Raw genomic sequence first — 14964 nt, forward strand, 5'->3', positions numbered from 1 at the left:
CTCTCGGTCCATCCACGGTACATCCCCGGTACGTACATATTATATGTGTGTAATGTATGCATGCAAGCCTCAGAGTTAGAATAAAACAACAATGCTGAAGTTTGCAAGCATGCTAGAACTTAGAACCAAAGTGCATAGGAAAGAACAAGAGAAAAGGCACTTAAAAATGAACTAAAGCCTTTATCCTCCATTCTCATCTTTTACCCAAGGTTTCACAGTTTGACAAGTTTCAACTGACCTTGATTCATTGGTTAACATGGCATGGCGTCCCAGCACAACAAGGTCTAGAAGCTTTCTCCTTGCACTATAAACCGTATTCGAGTAGATCAAACAGCCCCTTTCATATGCTTCTCTAAGAAAAACAGTATGTCTTTTACCCTTGGTTGACAAATAAAACATCCCCGGGTGGTCAAGGAACAAATCCCTTATGTTTAAATCGATGGCGAACGATTTCCTGAAATGGCTAATCTTCTCCACCTCCACCATCCGCTCCACCGTCAAGCTCAAGAACTCGTGCACAACGGCCACTGCCCGTTTTTCTACTGCCATTATTTCTGCCTTGGATCTCTTCTTTTCTCCCATCTCTTCATAAGGCCCTACGTAAGGCAATCTTTGCCATTCCTTAACCTTGGCTTTAAAATCCCTTCTCAGCCTCATCCCTGGTGGATAGCTATGTTTAAAACTATATTGAATTTCCATTCTGTCGACACCGCAGTCCTCCTTACAACACTCTGTGACTCGCCAATTCTCGACGGAAGCCACAAAGCGTTCATCACGCATTTCATCAGTGAGTGTTAAAATGTGAGTATTAGGTTCGTGAGCACCAACAAGCCTGAAAATGTGAGGATTCCGGGATATGATCGAGTCCTCGAAATCATCAGGCAACCCAAGTTCCCTCCAAACTTTAAAAACAGCACGGAGAGGCAATGATTTGGTTGTCGACATAGACAAAAGCCTTACTAAGCGATCAACAACTAAAGGCAGAGAAGCATTGATAGCTTCTGCTTCCTGTCGGGAAATATAGATAGCAGCATCGGTCAACCTACAGAAAGTCTGAGATTTATTGGGATCATAGAAAATGTGGAAAATATGGGGGTATTTACGGAGAAAAGAGGCAGCGCCACGGTTGAGATGTAGCTTTTGGGAGAGCCTGGAGAGGAAATCAAGGGAGACCGAAGGAGGGTTATTGGTGGGATTTGCAAGGATAAGATCTTGTATTGAAATGACTTTGAGAAGGTTTTTGTATTTGTCCATCAGTTTCTCAAACGTAGAGTCCCTAGCTCTGGATTCCACATACTGGACAGAGGATGTTTTGAATCGACTAACGATAACTCGACACGGATTTTGGTGTTTCAATATGGATTTGAGCATTTTGACGCGAAATTAGCAATGGTTTCGTTGTTCTACTCTTACGGTCAACTCGCTGAGAACTTATGACGAACACTTGATGGACAAAAAGAGCTCGGGCTGACACCTAAGACGCTGGTTTCAGACACTGAAATTCGTTGCCGATGCTACCAAAAGATGAAGAAATGCCTAAGAATCAATGCCCAGAGAGAGAATTTTTATGTTTTTTAAAGATGATTTTGCCAACTGGGGATTGAATGTGAAATTTGGAAAACCGATGCATTTAGAAATATAGTGGAAGAGACCAAGTGAGGAACTACAGACGGGCGGCAGAAATAAAAAATTTGCTAGAAATCACTATGTACAAAATTAAAACTACATTTTAATTAGCCCCTCAAAATTTCAAAATCCAATTTAGACCCCTAAATAGTTGGAAATAAAATGCTTCCTAGAATGAGAGGAATGACTAATAACCAATGAAGTTCCGGGTTTTTAGTTCACTTTTGTCTGATATAATTATGTGAAATTATACGATTAGTATTTAAATTATTATTTTTATTTTATTTTTGTATTTAAACTATATTTTTTTTAAAATCATATTTAACTTTTAGTTTATATTTCAATATAATACACTTCCATTAAAAAATTATTACAACTGCAAACGTGGCATTTTTTTAATTTTTTTGAATGGTAATGTGGGATTACCTTTATGTGGACACGTCATCATCACCGTTAAATTTTTAATGACGGATGCCAAAATAAAACGTAAGTTAAATGTTAGGTATGATTTTGAAAAAAAATAAAGTTTAAGTACTAAAACGGAATAAAAATAATAGTTTAGATACTAAATATGCAATTTACCCTAATTGATATCTATGTGTTTAATATCAAATGAATTTTAAAACAAATATAAATATCTACTATTATATTTAACATATTTATTTTATAAAATATAGAATCCGTGTTTAATATAAGCCTTATGTTTTTCTGCTTTCAATTTTCTATTACAAATGTTTTCAATGAGTTGAATCACTTTTCTATTTAGAGTTTTAAGTCGTAATCCACGTTTCCTCCCTAAATTAGGACCATTAAAACAAAGGTAAGGTACACAAATACTTTCTCAATTATGGAGTATTATTATTATTATATTAATGTATTAATTATTAAAAGTTATAAAATGATCTTTCAACTATACAACATTGCTCGTCGATAATTAAATTTACAAAATGATCATTCAACTATTCATATGTTCTAAACACATCTTTTTTCATTAAAAAAGTAACGATTGTCTAATATAACCATAAACTTATTAATTAGAATAAGATAAAATTTAGTCCCAAAACCGTTTGAGTTATATTTTATTAATAGATTCTCTCTTTATATTATATCATCAAGTTAGTGCATAAAATATTATATCGTTGAACCAGTACTTAAAAACAAAGGTGATATCAATGAATATCATTAAAATATTACTTTATCATATGTCAATTAACATATTGACATCTAACTTATATGACTGTTAATTTTTTAACAAAAGATGACGAATTTGAAACATATGAATAGTCGAATGATCATTTTATAATTTTTAATAATCAAGTCACTCAATAAAATAATATCATATAATTAAAAGGCTATTTTATAACTTTTAAAAATTAAATAACTTAACAAAGTAACATTTTTATACTTTACCCTAAGACAAGGGGAAGTTCAAACATATATACAAAATAAATGAAAATGATTAGACCAAATCAAGGGGCATAAACATAAAATTACCTACTACATGAGTGCAAATTCATCTTGAACTTCCAACACATGATGTAATTTCTGTTGCGCTTTGTAACAAAAAATGTTATTAAAGAATTACATGTCCACATAAATTTCAGCACAAAACCAGTCTATGCAGAAAATTGAAAGAAGCTTCTAGTACCGTAGGTGAGTCCTACCTAGAAGTAGCCATCGCCATGACAGATTTCGATGTGGACATGAGATCTTTGGCAGCTTTAGAATCTGCACTGATGGCAATCTTCCCCATTCCAACCTCCATTGCCTCTCTCTCATCCATCTCTGTCTTCTTTTTCTCAGAGTCATTCGTATCAGCAACTCGGTTTCGCGATGATGATGACCTTGATGACTCTAAAAGTCGGGGCCCTGCATTGATCCATGGATGTAGAAGGCATTGAGCAGCAGTGGGACGATTCTCAGGTACAAAATCAAGGATGGGAACCAGGAAGTCGGTCATTTCATTTGCATCTTGTTCGCTGAATTCGTACTTCTCAACAAGTACCTTATTCAAGGGCCAGAAACGCAATCTTCGTATGTGCCTCAAATCACCGTACCGATTAAAGAAGTCCCGTGAATAACGGCCACCCAAGGCAATCTAAGCATAATTCCCAAAATAGTTTTTGTTAAATGCAGACTCTGAGAAAGCAAAAATCTTAGTAAGCAGAAACGAAATTTCTCACCTTCCGTGGCATCATTCCTAGAAGTTCCATCATCAAAGCTAAGTGGTCCTGAACAGATGAGAGAACTGTTACATTTGACCAAGCGTATATCAAGTTTATAGCTTGATCAAATGAAAGCCAAATCAAGATATTCGTACAACATACACCCCTCAATCTATTATTTTCAAGGTTCTAAAGTTCAAACCTGCTCTGAGGCACTTTTAGAACAACTTTAATATATGTATTTTGCAAGGTAAAATTAGATCTTCCCTAAAACTCCATGCTTTTTTTATTAGGCGAATTCAGTTAAACCGTAAACCTTAAATCCTGCCAAATGTTTGGTTAGTCGAAAAAACATGAGAAAGCCTGAATGTGACCAATATACATATGATTGTATAAATAAGCACAGGAGAGTACATGCATGCACCGAGCATATATACATACCACATATTCCTAAATACAAAATCCTATAACTAAAGTAATGAAAACTATGATGCTCCAGTAATTTAACAACAATTAAAGTTAACCCTTCTGTTTTCAGCTACAAGTAAGCACCTCTCAAACTCGAACAATAATCTAGCGGTTGTATGAGACTGATGACAATTCAGCAGTCTCAAAATAGATGAGCTTACATTCTGTTCAGCTATCATTTCTAATGTGTATAAGGCTACCACATAAAATGAATACCGAAGTTTACAGCAAATTTGAATCAAGAGAAGTGGTGAAATAACTAGTTAAAAATGAATAGGCAAGAAGAGAAATTTGCAGACATAGTACTTTTTAGTCTCTCCATTAAGTTAAAAAACAAAATTTGAGTTCAAGACACCTCCAGTATTTTCTCCCTTTTCATTTCTAGTCCTTTTACAAAAACAAATAACCTAACAAAATTTTAATGTGTTCACCAAGAAACAAAGTTTTAGCATTTAAGCCGATATGATTATCATATTAAAGACATGTAAAATGCAAAATATCTCCAAGGGATTGCATCCATATTTAACTACAAGTTCAATATAACATGCAACAGACAAATCACTTTTGTCCCAGATTACATCCTCTCTTTTCTTCTGCAGATGCACTGAGAAATTTTGTTTCCTTCTCAAAATCAAAGAAATAACTTCTTTAGGTTTTCAAGTTTGTCCCTACCTTCAAAGACTGAATCCCACATCTTCAATGAACTTTCATCAAGAGAGACGAGAACTTAAAAACAAACACATACATCATATAAGGTGCAAATAACATAAAATGTAATCACATTATTATAAAAGAAAATACCTCGTCTCTGTCAAAGTTGTCGCCACTATGGGGATCAAAGAGTACATCACCCGTTGCAAGCTCAAAACAAATGCAAGCAAATGACCAAAGGTCTGCTGAAGTAGAATACTTGGATCCCAGAATCACCTCAGGACACCTATATTGTCTTGTCTGAATATCATTCGTAAATTGTTTATATGTCCAACATGCATTCCCAAAGTCGACCAATTTGCACTTTAACTCAACTGATGCCAACAGCTTCTTCCTTGTGGAGCGACTTCCTCTCTTATTACCTTGACTTTCTTGACCAGAATCCTTGGTACAATCAGCATCAGAGACTCTATTGACATTGCCGGAACTAGTGGGGCATTCAACAGAACCCACAATAGAAGATGATTTTGCTGCACCAGATGTTTCGGGATCCAAATCAGCTTCTGCAGTAACTTCCTTCTCCACACATCCCTGAGTCACTCGTTTAGCCTTTATCCTAAACTTTTTCTTCTGAATTCTATTCAAATCCCCATTAGTAGACGGCACTGTTTTGTCCTTAATATTCGGAAGGATGAGAGGAGCACCCGACTCTCTTGGGTCCTTAAATGGATCTATCATCGACAACAATAAAATATTTTCCGGCTTCAGATCAGTGTGTATAATAGAAAGCTCTTTATGCAGGTAATCCAAGCCCACTAGAATATGGAAACATATCTCCTTAACCATATGAATGGGCATGCCACGATAATCAGAGTACTTGATGAGAGTCAAAAGATTATCTCCCAAGTACTCAAACACCATACAAACATGCTGTCCATTCGGACCCGAAAGCTTAAAATGATCCAAAAGCTTCACTACACATTTTTTATCCTCTTTATCCCCATCAGCAATCTGTTGCAAGATTGTTATCTCATCCATCGCTGCCTCAGTGTAATGCTGTGCACTTTTTTGTACTTTCAAAGCTACATAACACTGCAGTTTAAAAACATATCGTTAAAACAAAACATAACAAAAACAATTTACCTAAAATTGAAAGAGAATAGACACATTCCCTATTGATTTTCTGCTGTTTCGTTGTCAGAATTGATCAAGCAATCAAATTATTACTTGCGAGTTGCAACGAACGCTTTTGATTTGTTCATTACATTCAAGCATATTTTCCTCGGTTATTTTTCTAGGAAAAAAATCTAAAAGGATATTAACACAAATAAGTGAACAAGGTTCCTTTTAGATGATTTTTCTTCAATTACAGGATCGACAGAACAGAATAATCAAATATTACTGAAATAAACAAAAGAATTAAAGCAAAAAAGCAAACTTCTTGAGTTAACGATACAGATTTAATTATAAGACAGCATAATTGAACTAATAATCTACGGAAACAGAGCAAGACCAGGTAGAGATAAAGAGAAAGAGGTTTACGGAGCGCTGAGTGTCCCAAGCGAGCCAAACGGTGGAGAAATGACCCCAACCGAGCTTGCTTTGTACAACGTAACGACCATTCTTGAAAGTGTCACCGATTCTAACGGCGTGATAACCGCCTCGCTGGTAATCTTCCGTCCCTTCATCCTCCGATGTCAAATCCCCGGTCTCACTCCCAGTCCACCATTCTTCCTCCTTGTTGTCCCCCATTCCGCTTTCTTTCAAAAACTAAAAAATGAAGAGAAAAAATCAAACAAACATATACTTCCTAAAATTTTCAACAATTTCTGGATCAGATTCAGCTGGATCAGTAGATTCTGCAGCTACAGCTATGATAGAAAAAGGAAATTTCTCTTTTCTTGGCTTGGATTGAAGGAAACATAAAAGTTTTTTTGGTTTTTGTGCGGGAGTATAATCACCGTATGGAAAATAGGGACTTTGAAATTTGGGGTTTTCATTTATATGTGGTGATTATTTATGGTATTGGTTCAGTGAGGTGTCTTCATCAATCGGTAAATCCAAAATGATGGGACTTGGGAGTGCTGCTCTCTTTTGTTTCGTTAAATAAATGAAAATTTGTATAAAAAGTATATAATTTTAATATATTTTATTTAATTTTTTTCTTAAATAGGTTATTAAGCTCCAGCTAACATTCTTTTCAAAAAAAAATTAAATCATAAATAATATTAGATATATAATTTTTAAACATATATATATAAGGTTCTTTTAATTTTACCATAATAATAAAAATAATATTTTTATAGCTAAAATTATTGTTTTAATTTTTATTTTATTAATTTATTATGTAATTATTTTACAATTTGTAAAATTATAATTTATCAATACATAATTATAAAATAATAGATTATTTATGGTTTTAGAAATTGTATATTTTATCGTATCAAATTTATTTATATAAAAATTATTTTAAATTTTATATATTTTTATAAAATACATAAAATTATTATAAAACTATTTATTTTTAATAAAATATTCTTATACTTTTATCATAATTAGAGTGATATATACCTTAAATTAATGTTTTCCACAGTGAAAAAAGTATGGACACTTTTATAAAAAGGATAGACACTTTACAATATAACCATTACCTATTACATTATATAAACGATACCTATTACATTATATAAGGGCTACCTATTACATCATATGTTTACCTATTATATTGAAAGTGTCCATACTTTTTATAAAAAGGATCGATACTTTTTTTAAAACTTATGTAATTTATGTTTCAATTTTTTTAACAGTGTTTCATGTTTTCCACCTACAATATTGATTTAATAATTTCATTTGCACAAAAATTATTTGATTGTTTTTATATTTTATAAAATATTATTTAGAATTTTTAATTTAATAATAATATACCGTAACGTAAAAATAAATCATTAGACGCCTATAATTACTAAATTAATATCTTAAAACTCACTCAAAAGATAACCTTAAATTAATGTTTTCCACAGTGAAAAAAGTATGGACACTTTTATAAAAAGGATAGACACTTTACAATATAACCATTACCTATTACATTATATAAACGATACCTATTACATTATATAAGGGCTACCTATTACATCATATGTTTACCTATTATATTGAAAGTGTCCATACTTTTTATAAAAAGGATCGATACTTTTTTTAAAACTTATGTAATTTATGTTTCAATTTTTTAACAGTGTACTGCGAATTTAAAATGATAATATACTTGTAGTTATTGTACATACCTAAATATGTACTGCGAATTTAATGTTGTACCCACCCTTTAACTACAGAAACATGTTCAAAATGAACCTTCGTTTACATATCCATCAACTCCTGGAGCACTGAACTTGCACAACAAAATTTTTGCCATGGATAATACTGATGTAGACAATGTTAAGCCAACCGAGGAATGCCATGAAGTACATAATGTTGATGAATCTGACAGATTGGTTGGTCAGCTCTTCTGTTCACGTGATCAAGCTTGGCACTTTTACAAGGGATTCGCACGGGAACATGGGTTTAGTGCACGTAAGGGAACAACACGGCTTGACGTGGAAGGGAATGTGAAGACACAAGAATTTTGTTGTTCCAAAGAAGGGTTTCGAGTATCAAAAGTCAATACTGTTGATCGTCAACGTGCTCATACGCCAGTCACAAGAACAGGATGTAAGGCTAGAGTCGTAGTTACAGCAACAAATACAAACGATCAGTGGGTTATAAGTAAGTCTGATCAGAAACATAATCATGCATTGTGCACATCTGCTATGACACCATTTATGCGTTCTAATCGAGCTGTAAGTAAGGCTGATATCGATGAGGCAACAACATTGAAAGAGGTCGGTGTTGGCACGTCACAAGTAATGAACTATTTAACGCAGCAGGCAGGGGGCTATCATAATGTTGGATTTACACATAAAGACCTCTACAATGCACTTCAAAGAGGTAAAGCAAAGGAAATCGTCGATGGGGATGTGAATGCGCTTATTGCCTACTTTGATTATAAGAAACATGATGATCCCGGGTTTTTTATGACATACTCGGTAGACGAATCGGGGCATTGTATAATCTTATTTGGTCGGATTCTACATCGAGATCGGATTACACATGCTTCGGTGATGTAATTGCGTTCGACACAACGTACAAAGATAATTTGTATGGTCGACCAATTATGCCTATTGTTGGTGTCAATCATCACCATAACACAATTGTGTTTGCCACTGCCATAATCGCTGACGAAACGTCTCAATCTTTCGAGTGGGTGCTACAGAATTTTTTAGAAGCCATGATGAATAAATCACCTATTTCTGTTGTAACCGATGGGGATAGGGCAATGCAGAGGGCTATCAAATCTGTTATCCCTTATGCTAAGCACAGATTATGTTCTTGGCATCTTTCTCGCAATGCACAAGCTAACATTGGTGACCCAAAGTTTACAGCAGCATTCTCAAAATGCATGGCTTCCTGGTGGACAACCAAGGAATTTGATATTCAATGGCGTTCGATTGTTTCAGAATTCAACGTCCAAAAGCATCCATGGGTGATTGAGAAGGGAAATACACGACACTTATGGGCACAAGCATATCTAACCGGTCATTTCTTTGCCAATATTCGCTCAACACAAAGGTGCGAGTCTATGAATGCTTCACTAGCTATTGCACTGAAACACAAGAAGACATATTTAGATGTTGTTCGTGCAATTGAAGATGGAATTAGTAGAATGCGTATGAACGAGTTGAAAGCGGATTACTTAAGTTCCCATACGAAGCCCTTCCAGATCACAAAACTGGTCGACCTTGAAAGCCATGCCGCTGCGATTTTTACCCGCGAATCTTTTCGTGTGTTCCAAGATGAACTTACACGGGAGACATTGTACCGGATTGAGGCAGAGATTAAGTCCTTATCAGATGAATGTCAACATTATATTTTGTCAAAGTACGCAGAAAAAAATAGGAAATTTGAAATTAGTTTTGATTCTCGTACGAAAACTCTAATTTGCTCCTGCAAAAAATTCGAGACCGTTGGACTTCCGTGTCGCCATCAACTTCACATTTGAAGCAATTGGACTACACATATTTGCCCGGGACTTTGATTCAAAGTAGGTGGACTAATGATGCGAAGGCTTCTGCACCCAGCTATGTTGATTTGAATGTGTCTCCAGAAGTGATGCAAATGGCAAGGTTCGCTGCTCTACGTTCAACGTCAAGTAGGTTATGCTACATTGCATCAAAGACAGACGAGTCTTTCAAAACCGCAAGAGATGAGATGAAAAAACTAATAGAAGAATTAGAAAACTCGTTTGGTTTGAATCATTCAGTCAACCAGAGCATTGTAGTAAACAATGTTCGTGACCCTCAACGAAAACAACGCAAGCGAAAAGAAGTGCCGAAGAACAAGGTCGAGAAGCAAATTAGGCGATGTGGGTACTGCAACGGTGAGGGGCATAACAAACTAACATGTCCTCAAGTCAAGCTTAGTTTGAGTACAAGCACACAGCCTACATCAACTGATTTTTTCGAAGACGGAATGGAATGACAACGATCTCCATATAATATCGTAAGTATCAACATCACTCCTATTGTATGTACATATAAATATTTTGAATGAAGGAAGAAAAACCGCGTTACTTCAAATTACCGACACTTTTTTAAATGGTATGGACATAAAGTACCGACACAATATTATAAAGTGTCGATATAGGTTGTAGACCTATTCGCTCATAAAACCGGTATATTTATACCGGTTATATTACAAAATTATCTATTACATTATAATTATGGGTTCCGATGTGTAAAATGTCGACACTTTTTTAAATCGTATCGACACATTTTTCTTCCAATATGGACATAAAGTACCGACACAATATTAAAAAGTGTCGATATAGGTTGTAGACCTATTCGCGCATAAGACCGGTATATTTATACCGGTTATATTACAAAATTATCTATTACATTATAATTATGGGTTCCGATGTGTAAATGTCGACACTTTTTAAATTGTATCGACACATTTTTCTTCCAATATGGACATAAAGTACCGACACAATATTAAAAAGTGTCGATATAGGTTGTAGACCTATTCGCGCATAAGACCGGTATATTTATACCGGTTATATTACAAAATTATCTATTACATTATAATTATGGGTTCCGATGTGTAAAATGTCGACACTTTTTTAAATTGTATCGACACATTTTTCTTCCAATATGGACATAAAGTACCGACACAATATTATAAAGTGTCGATATAGGTTGTAGACCTATTCGCGCATAAGACCGGTATATTTATACCGGTTATATTACAAAATTATCTATTACATTATAATTATGGGTTCCGATGTGTAAAATGTCGACACTTTTTTAAATCGTATCGACACATTTTTCTTCCAATATGGACATAAAGTACCGACACAATATTAAAAAGTGTCGATATAGGTTGTAGACCTATTCGCGCATAAGACCGGTATATTTATACCGGTTATATTACAAAATTATCTATTTTATTATAATATGTTGAAAGTGTCCATACTTTTTATAAAAAGGATCAAAACTTTTTTTAAAGATATGTAATTTATGTTTCAATATTTTTTAAGTATGTTTCATGTTTTCCACCTACAATATTAATTTAATAATTTCATTTGCACAAAAAATTAGTTGATTGTGTTGATATTTTATAAAATAATATTAAGAATTTTTAATTTAACAATAATATATACCGTAACGTAAAAAATTAATCATTAGACGCCTATAATTACTAAATTAATATCTTAAAACTCACTCAAATGTATATGTACACATAGAAGCAAATATGGAATAATTAATGAAAATATACATACAATATAATCACACCAAAATTTAAATACACAAGAATGTTCAAATAATGTACCGACAAACAAAATTAATCCGATGAAAAAGGGTTGTTTCTAACGAAGTCCGGAACATTAGAGGCCTTCAACAAATTTTCCAAATACTCTCGTATGTTTCCGCCTTTTTCTGAGGACATACATAAATAATTTCAATTATCAAACTAATGAGGTGCAATTTTACTAACAATAAATTAAATTCGCATAAGCATGAATAAATTTGTGTCATACCTAGAGCTTTGTCGTTCGAATGGGAAGCAGCGTCAAAGGTATGTGGACATATGTAATTGTATTTCTATATAAACACATAAGTTGTTAAAATAATCAATGTCTGAACACCTGTTCAACTGATCAGAAACATATTGCATAAATGCAACCTACCGGATTATAAATCATTTTTTCCGCTGAATCATCGACCAAAAGTGTATTTAGCTCGTTAAAATCTGGACACGCGTTCCAAACATCATTGAGATCTTTACAATAGGTAACAGAATCGTATGTTTTGCATTTTTTTTGATCCTGTTCACAAACAGTCGAACATAAATATGTAGGAATCATAGACAAGGAAAAGTCAGCAAACTGTAATGACATTCATCTTACCCACACGAATAGAAAATGCTCGGAAAATACAGGTAGTTTCTCAAGTACACGGTCGACGTTATGCCTGAGATTGTAATCAAGTTTGAATGTTAACATTCAAATGTATATTAACGATTTTGACTACAGTAATTCAATTGCCTCAAACATGTTCTAACCTCATCTTTGAAGACCAAAGGGCAACAACAAAATTGTCGACAAAAATTGCATAAATTCAAATAATCCTCTTCTGAGGACAACATCTACAACATGAAGAAAATGAGATTAAAGTTCTACGCTTATATGTTAAAATAATGGATACAAAAGAATAGAATTAAAACCTGCCGGCAGTCTTGGGATGTAGGCAAGGACACCATTGAGATCAAAAATTAAAAGTTTTCTTGAAGGCGGCGTTGCAGACACGATATACTTGTTTGGATCATCATCTTCATCATCATCATCATCATCGTCATCATCTTCATCGCCAGCTTCATCGTCATCATCATCATCATCGTCATCTTCATCGTCAGCTTCATCTTCTGCGACCGATTGGTTGTCCACATCTGTTAAAAGAAAATAAAATAAAGTTCAGAACGTGTAAATGTTAAGAAACATAGATAATGAATTACCTAACTCGTTTGATGTCGTTGACGTAATTCGTTACGCAACATGGAGACTTCACGTTGCAATGATGAAATATCGGATCGCATTCCACTCACAAGGGAATCAATATGCTCCCGAAAATTGACCATGTATTCCATCACGGTCTTAATTGTGACATCCTCTGCAACTGTTGCTTCTTCCATCATTGCGTCTCCACTTGGTTGCTCTTCTTCATGGCCAACGGGGTCCATTTCCTCCCTCTCTTGATCTAATCCGACCTCCTTGACACGCTTCCAACCGAGTTTTTCAACAAAATCATATCCCGCTTTTTTAATAAATACCATGTCAATCTTGCGGGTTAATCGAACAGGGGCGTCATGCGAAAAATCAACTTCCTTCTTCTTCAACAGATGGGTGATGACACATCCATATGGTAGTGTAGTTGAAATTGTTGCTCCCTTTGTGACCATATATACAATTGTATTAAATATGAGTTTTGCAATGTTTGGAGCCGTTTTGGATTTATACTTTGCTATCCCCAATAATCGCTGTCTCGAAGCGTTGAATGTTTTCCCCCACTAGGCCGGATATACCATGTGAGCATTTTGTGAAACACTCTCGACTCTACATCGAGGTGAATTGGGCTATTTCTAGTAACCCGTTTAATTGTAGACCAATCTACACCATTTTCATCTGAATCCCCTGTATTCGCTACACCTAAACCCTCCGCAATAGTTTCTGGAGATATATATATCCTTCCCCATGACATGTGTATTAATTCCTATTATATTAGTCTTATTAGGCTCGTGCTGTAAGGAAGCATTGTTGTAGAAGACTCTAACTAGGTTGGGATAATATCTTGGTTCTACACCAAGGAATTCAAGCCAACCCCAAGATGTAAATGTGGATTTAAAACTAAATGCATATTTATCATCAAACAAGAAACCCAAGTCAATGACACGTTCGGGACGAATCTTCCTTACTTTAAAACTCGTCTGCCATCTTTGTTTCTCCATGTCGGATCTAAAGTTCAGAGTTTCGAAGGACCTGATTTCCTCAGAAGAATCGTTTGTTACAGAAGGAGGTGGTTGAGAAGAACTGGGTTGAGAAGAGCTTTGAGAAAGACCTCGCTTCTGACGCTGACGTTTTGGAGCCATTTTGGTTGGATGCTACCCCTATTACAATGGAACACAAACACATTCAGGATAAAAACTCCAATATAGAAATCAATCAAACCCATAAAATATCGATAAATTTACCTGAATATCTGATCGTCACTTATGATAACGGTAGAAGGAAGAAAGAGGAGAGGAAGATCTGCCTGCTTGCATTTATGTTTAGGGTTTCTCGATTAAGAGTACTATATAAACGGTGGAAAACACTTGATATTTAAATTAGTATCGACACAAAATATATTAGTGTCGACACATTATTTAGACATATTCTCTCATAAAACCGGTATTATGTACCGGTTAGATTGAAAATTACATATTACATTATACTTTGGGTTCGATGATTTTGGGATCGACACGTTTTATATATGGATCGACACTTTATGGGTGCACCTTGTTTTTATTCATTCTGGGAAAAAAATATCGACACAAACTATATAGTGTCGACACATTATTTAGACATATTCTCTCATAAAACCGGTATAATTGTACCGGTTAGATTGAAAAATTACATATTACATTATACTTTTGGGTTCGATGATTTTGGGATCGACACTTTTTATATATGGATCGACACTTTATGGGTGCACCTTGTTTTTTATTCATTCTGGGAAAAAAATATCGACACAAACTATATTAGTGTCGACACATTATTTAGACTTATTCTCTTATAAAACCGGTATAATTGTACCGGTTAGATTAAAAAATTACATATTACATTATACTTTTGGGTTCGATGATTTTGGGATCGACACTTTTTATATATGGATCGACACTTTTTATATATGGATCGACACTTTATTGA

General features: G+C 34.4%; 2 protein-coding genes across 2 annotated transcripts; both read right to left on the bottom strand.

Annotated features, from left to right (window-relative positions):
- Positions 1-28: 28 nt before the first annotated feature.
- On the bottom strand, positions 29-1491 carry LOC120211714 (protein ROOT PRIMORDIUM DEFECTIVE 1-like). The gene has a single exon (XM_039210201.1). The coding sequence runs from the start codon at positions 1369-1371 to the stop codon at positions 181-183; it is 1191 nt and encodes a 396-aa protein (XP_039066132.1). The 5' UTR covers positions 1372-1491; the 3' UTR covers positions 29-180.
- Positions 1492-3192: 1701 nt separating this feature from the next.
- On the bottom strand, positions 3193-6862 carry LOC120211712 (serine/threonine-protein kinase spk-1-like). The gene is made up of 5 exons (XM_039210197.1): positions 6730-6862; positions 6453-6685; positions 5061-6002; positions 3810-3857; positions 3193-3724 (listed from the first exon to the last, which is right to left on the bottom strand). The coding sequence occupies exons 2-5, from the start codon at positions 6660-6662 to the stop codon at positions 3287-3289; spliced, it is 1638 nt and encodes a 545-aa protein (XP_039066128.1). The 5' UTR covers positions 6663-6685; positions 6730-6862; the 3' UTR covers positions 3193-3286.
- Positions 6863-14964: the final 8102 nt, after the last annotated feature.

The sequence above is a fragment of the Hibiscus syriacus genome, unplaced genomic scaffold, assembly GCF_006381635.1.
Source record: "Hibiscus syriacus cultivar Baekdansim isolate YM2019G1 unplaced genomic scaffold, ASM638163v2 tig00109980_pilon, whole genome shotgun sequence".
NCBI lineage: Eukaryota > Viridiplantae > Streptophyta > Magnoliopsida > Malvales > Malvaceae > Hibiscus > Hibiscus syriacus.

Bases quoted from the DNA above. Each gene is read 5' to 3' on its own strand.
- LOC120211712 (XM_039210197.1), bottom strand. From the start codon at position 6,662: ATGGGGGACAACAAGGAGGAAGAATGGTGGACTGGGAGTGAGACCGGG. The intron at 3,858-5,060 runs GTATTTTCTTTT...TCATCTGTTCAG, and splicing joins ACAACTTTGACAGAGACGAG to GACCACTTAGCTTTGATGAT. The intron at 3,725-3,809 runs GTGAGAAATTTC...AATTATGCTTAG, and splicing joins TAGGAATGATGCCACGGAAG to ATTGCCTTGGGTGGCCGTTA.
- LOC120211714 (XM_039210201.1), bottom strand. From the start codon at position 1,371: ATGCTCAAATCCATATTGAAACACCAAAATCCGTGTCGAGTTATCGTT.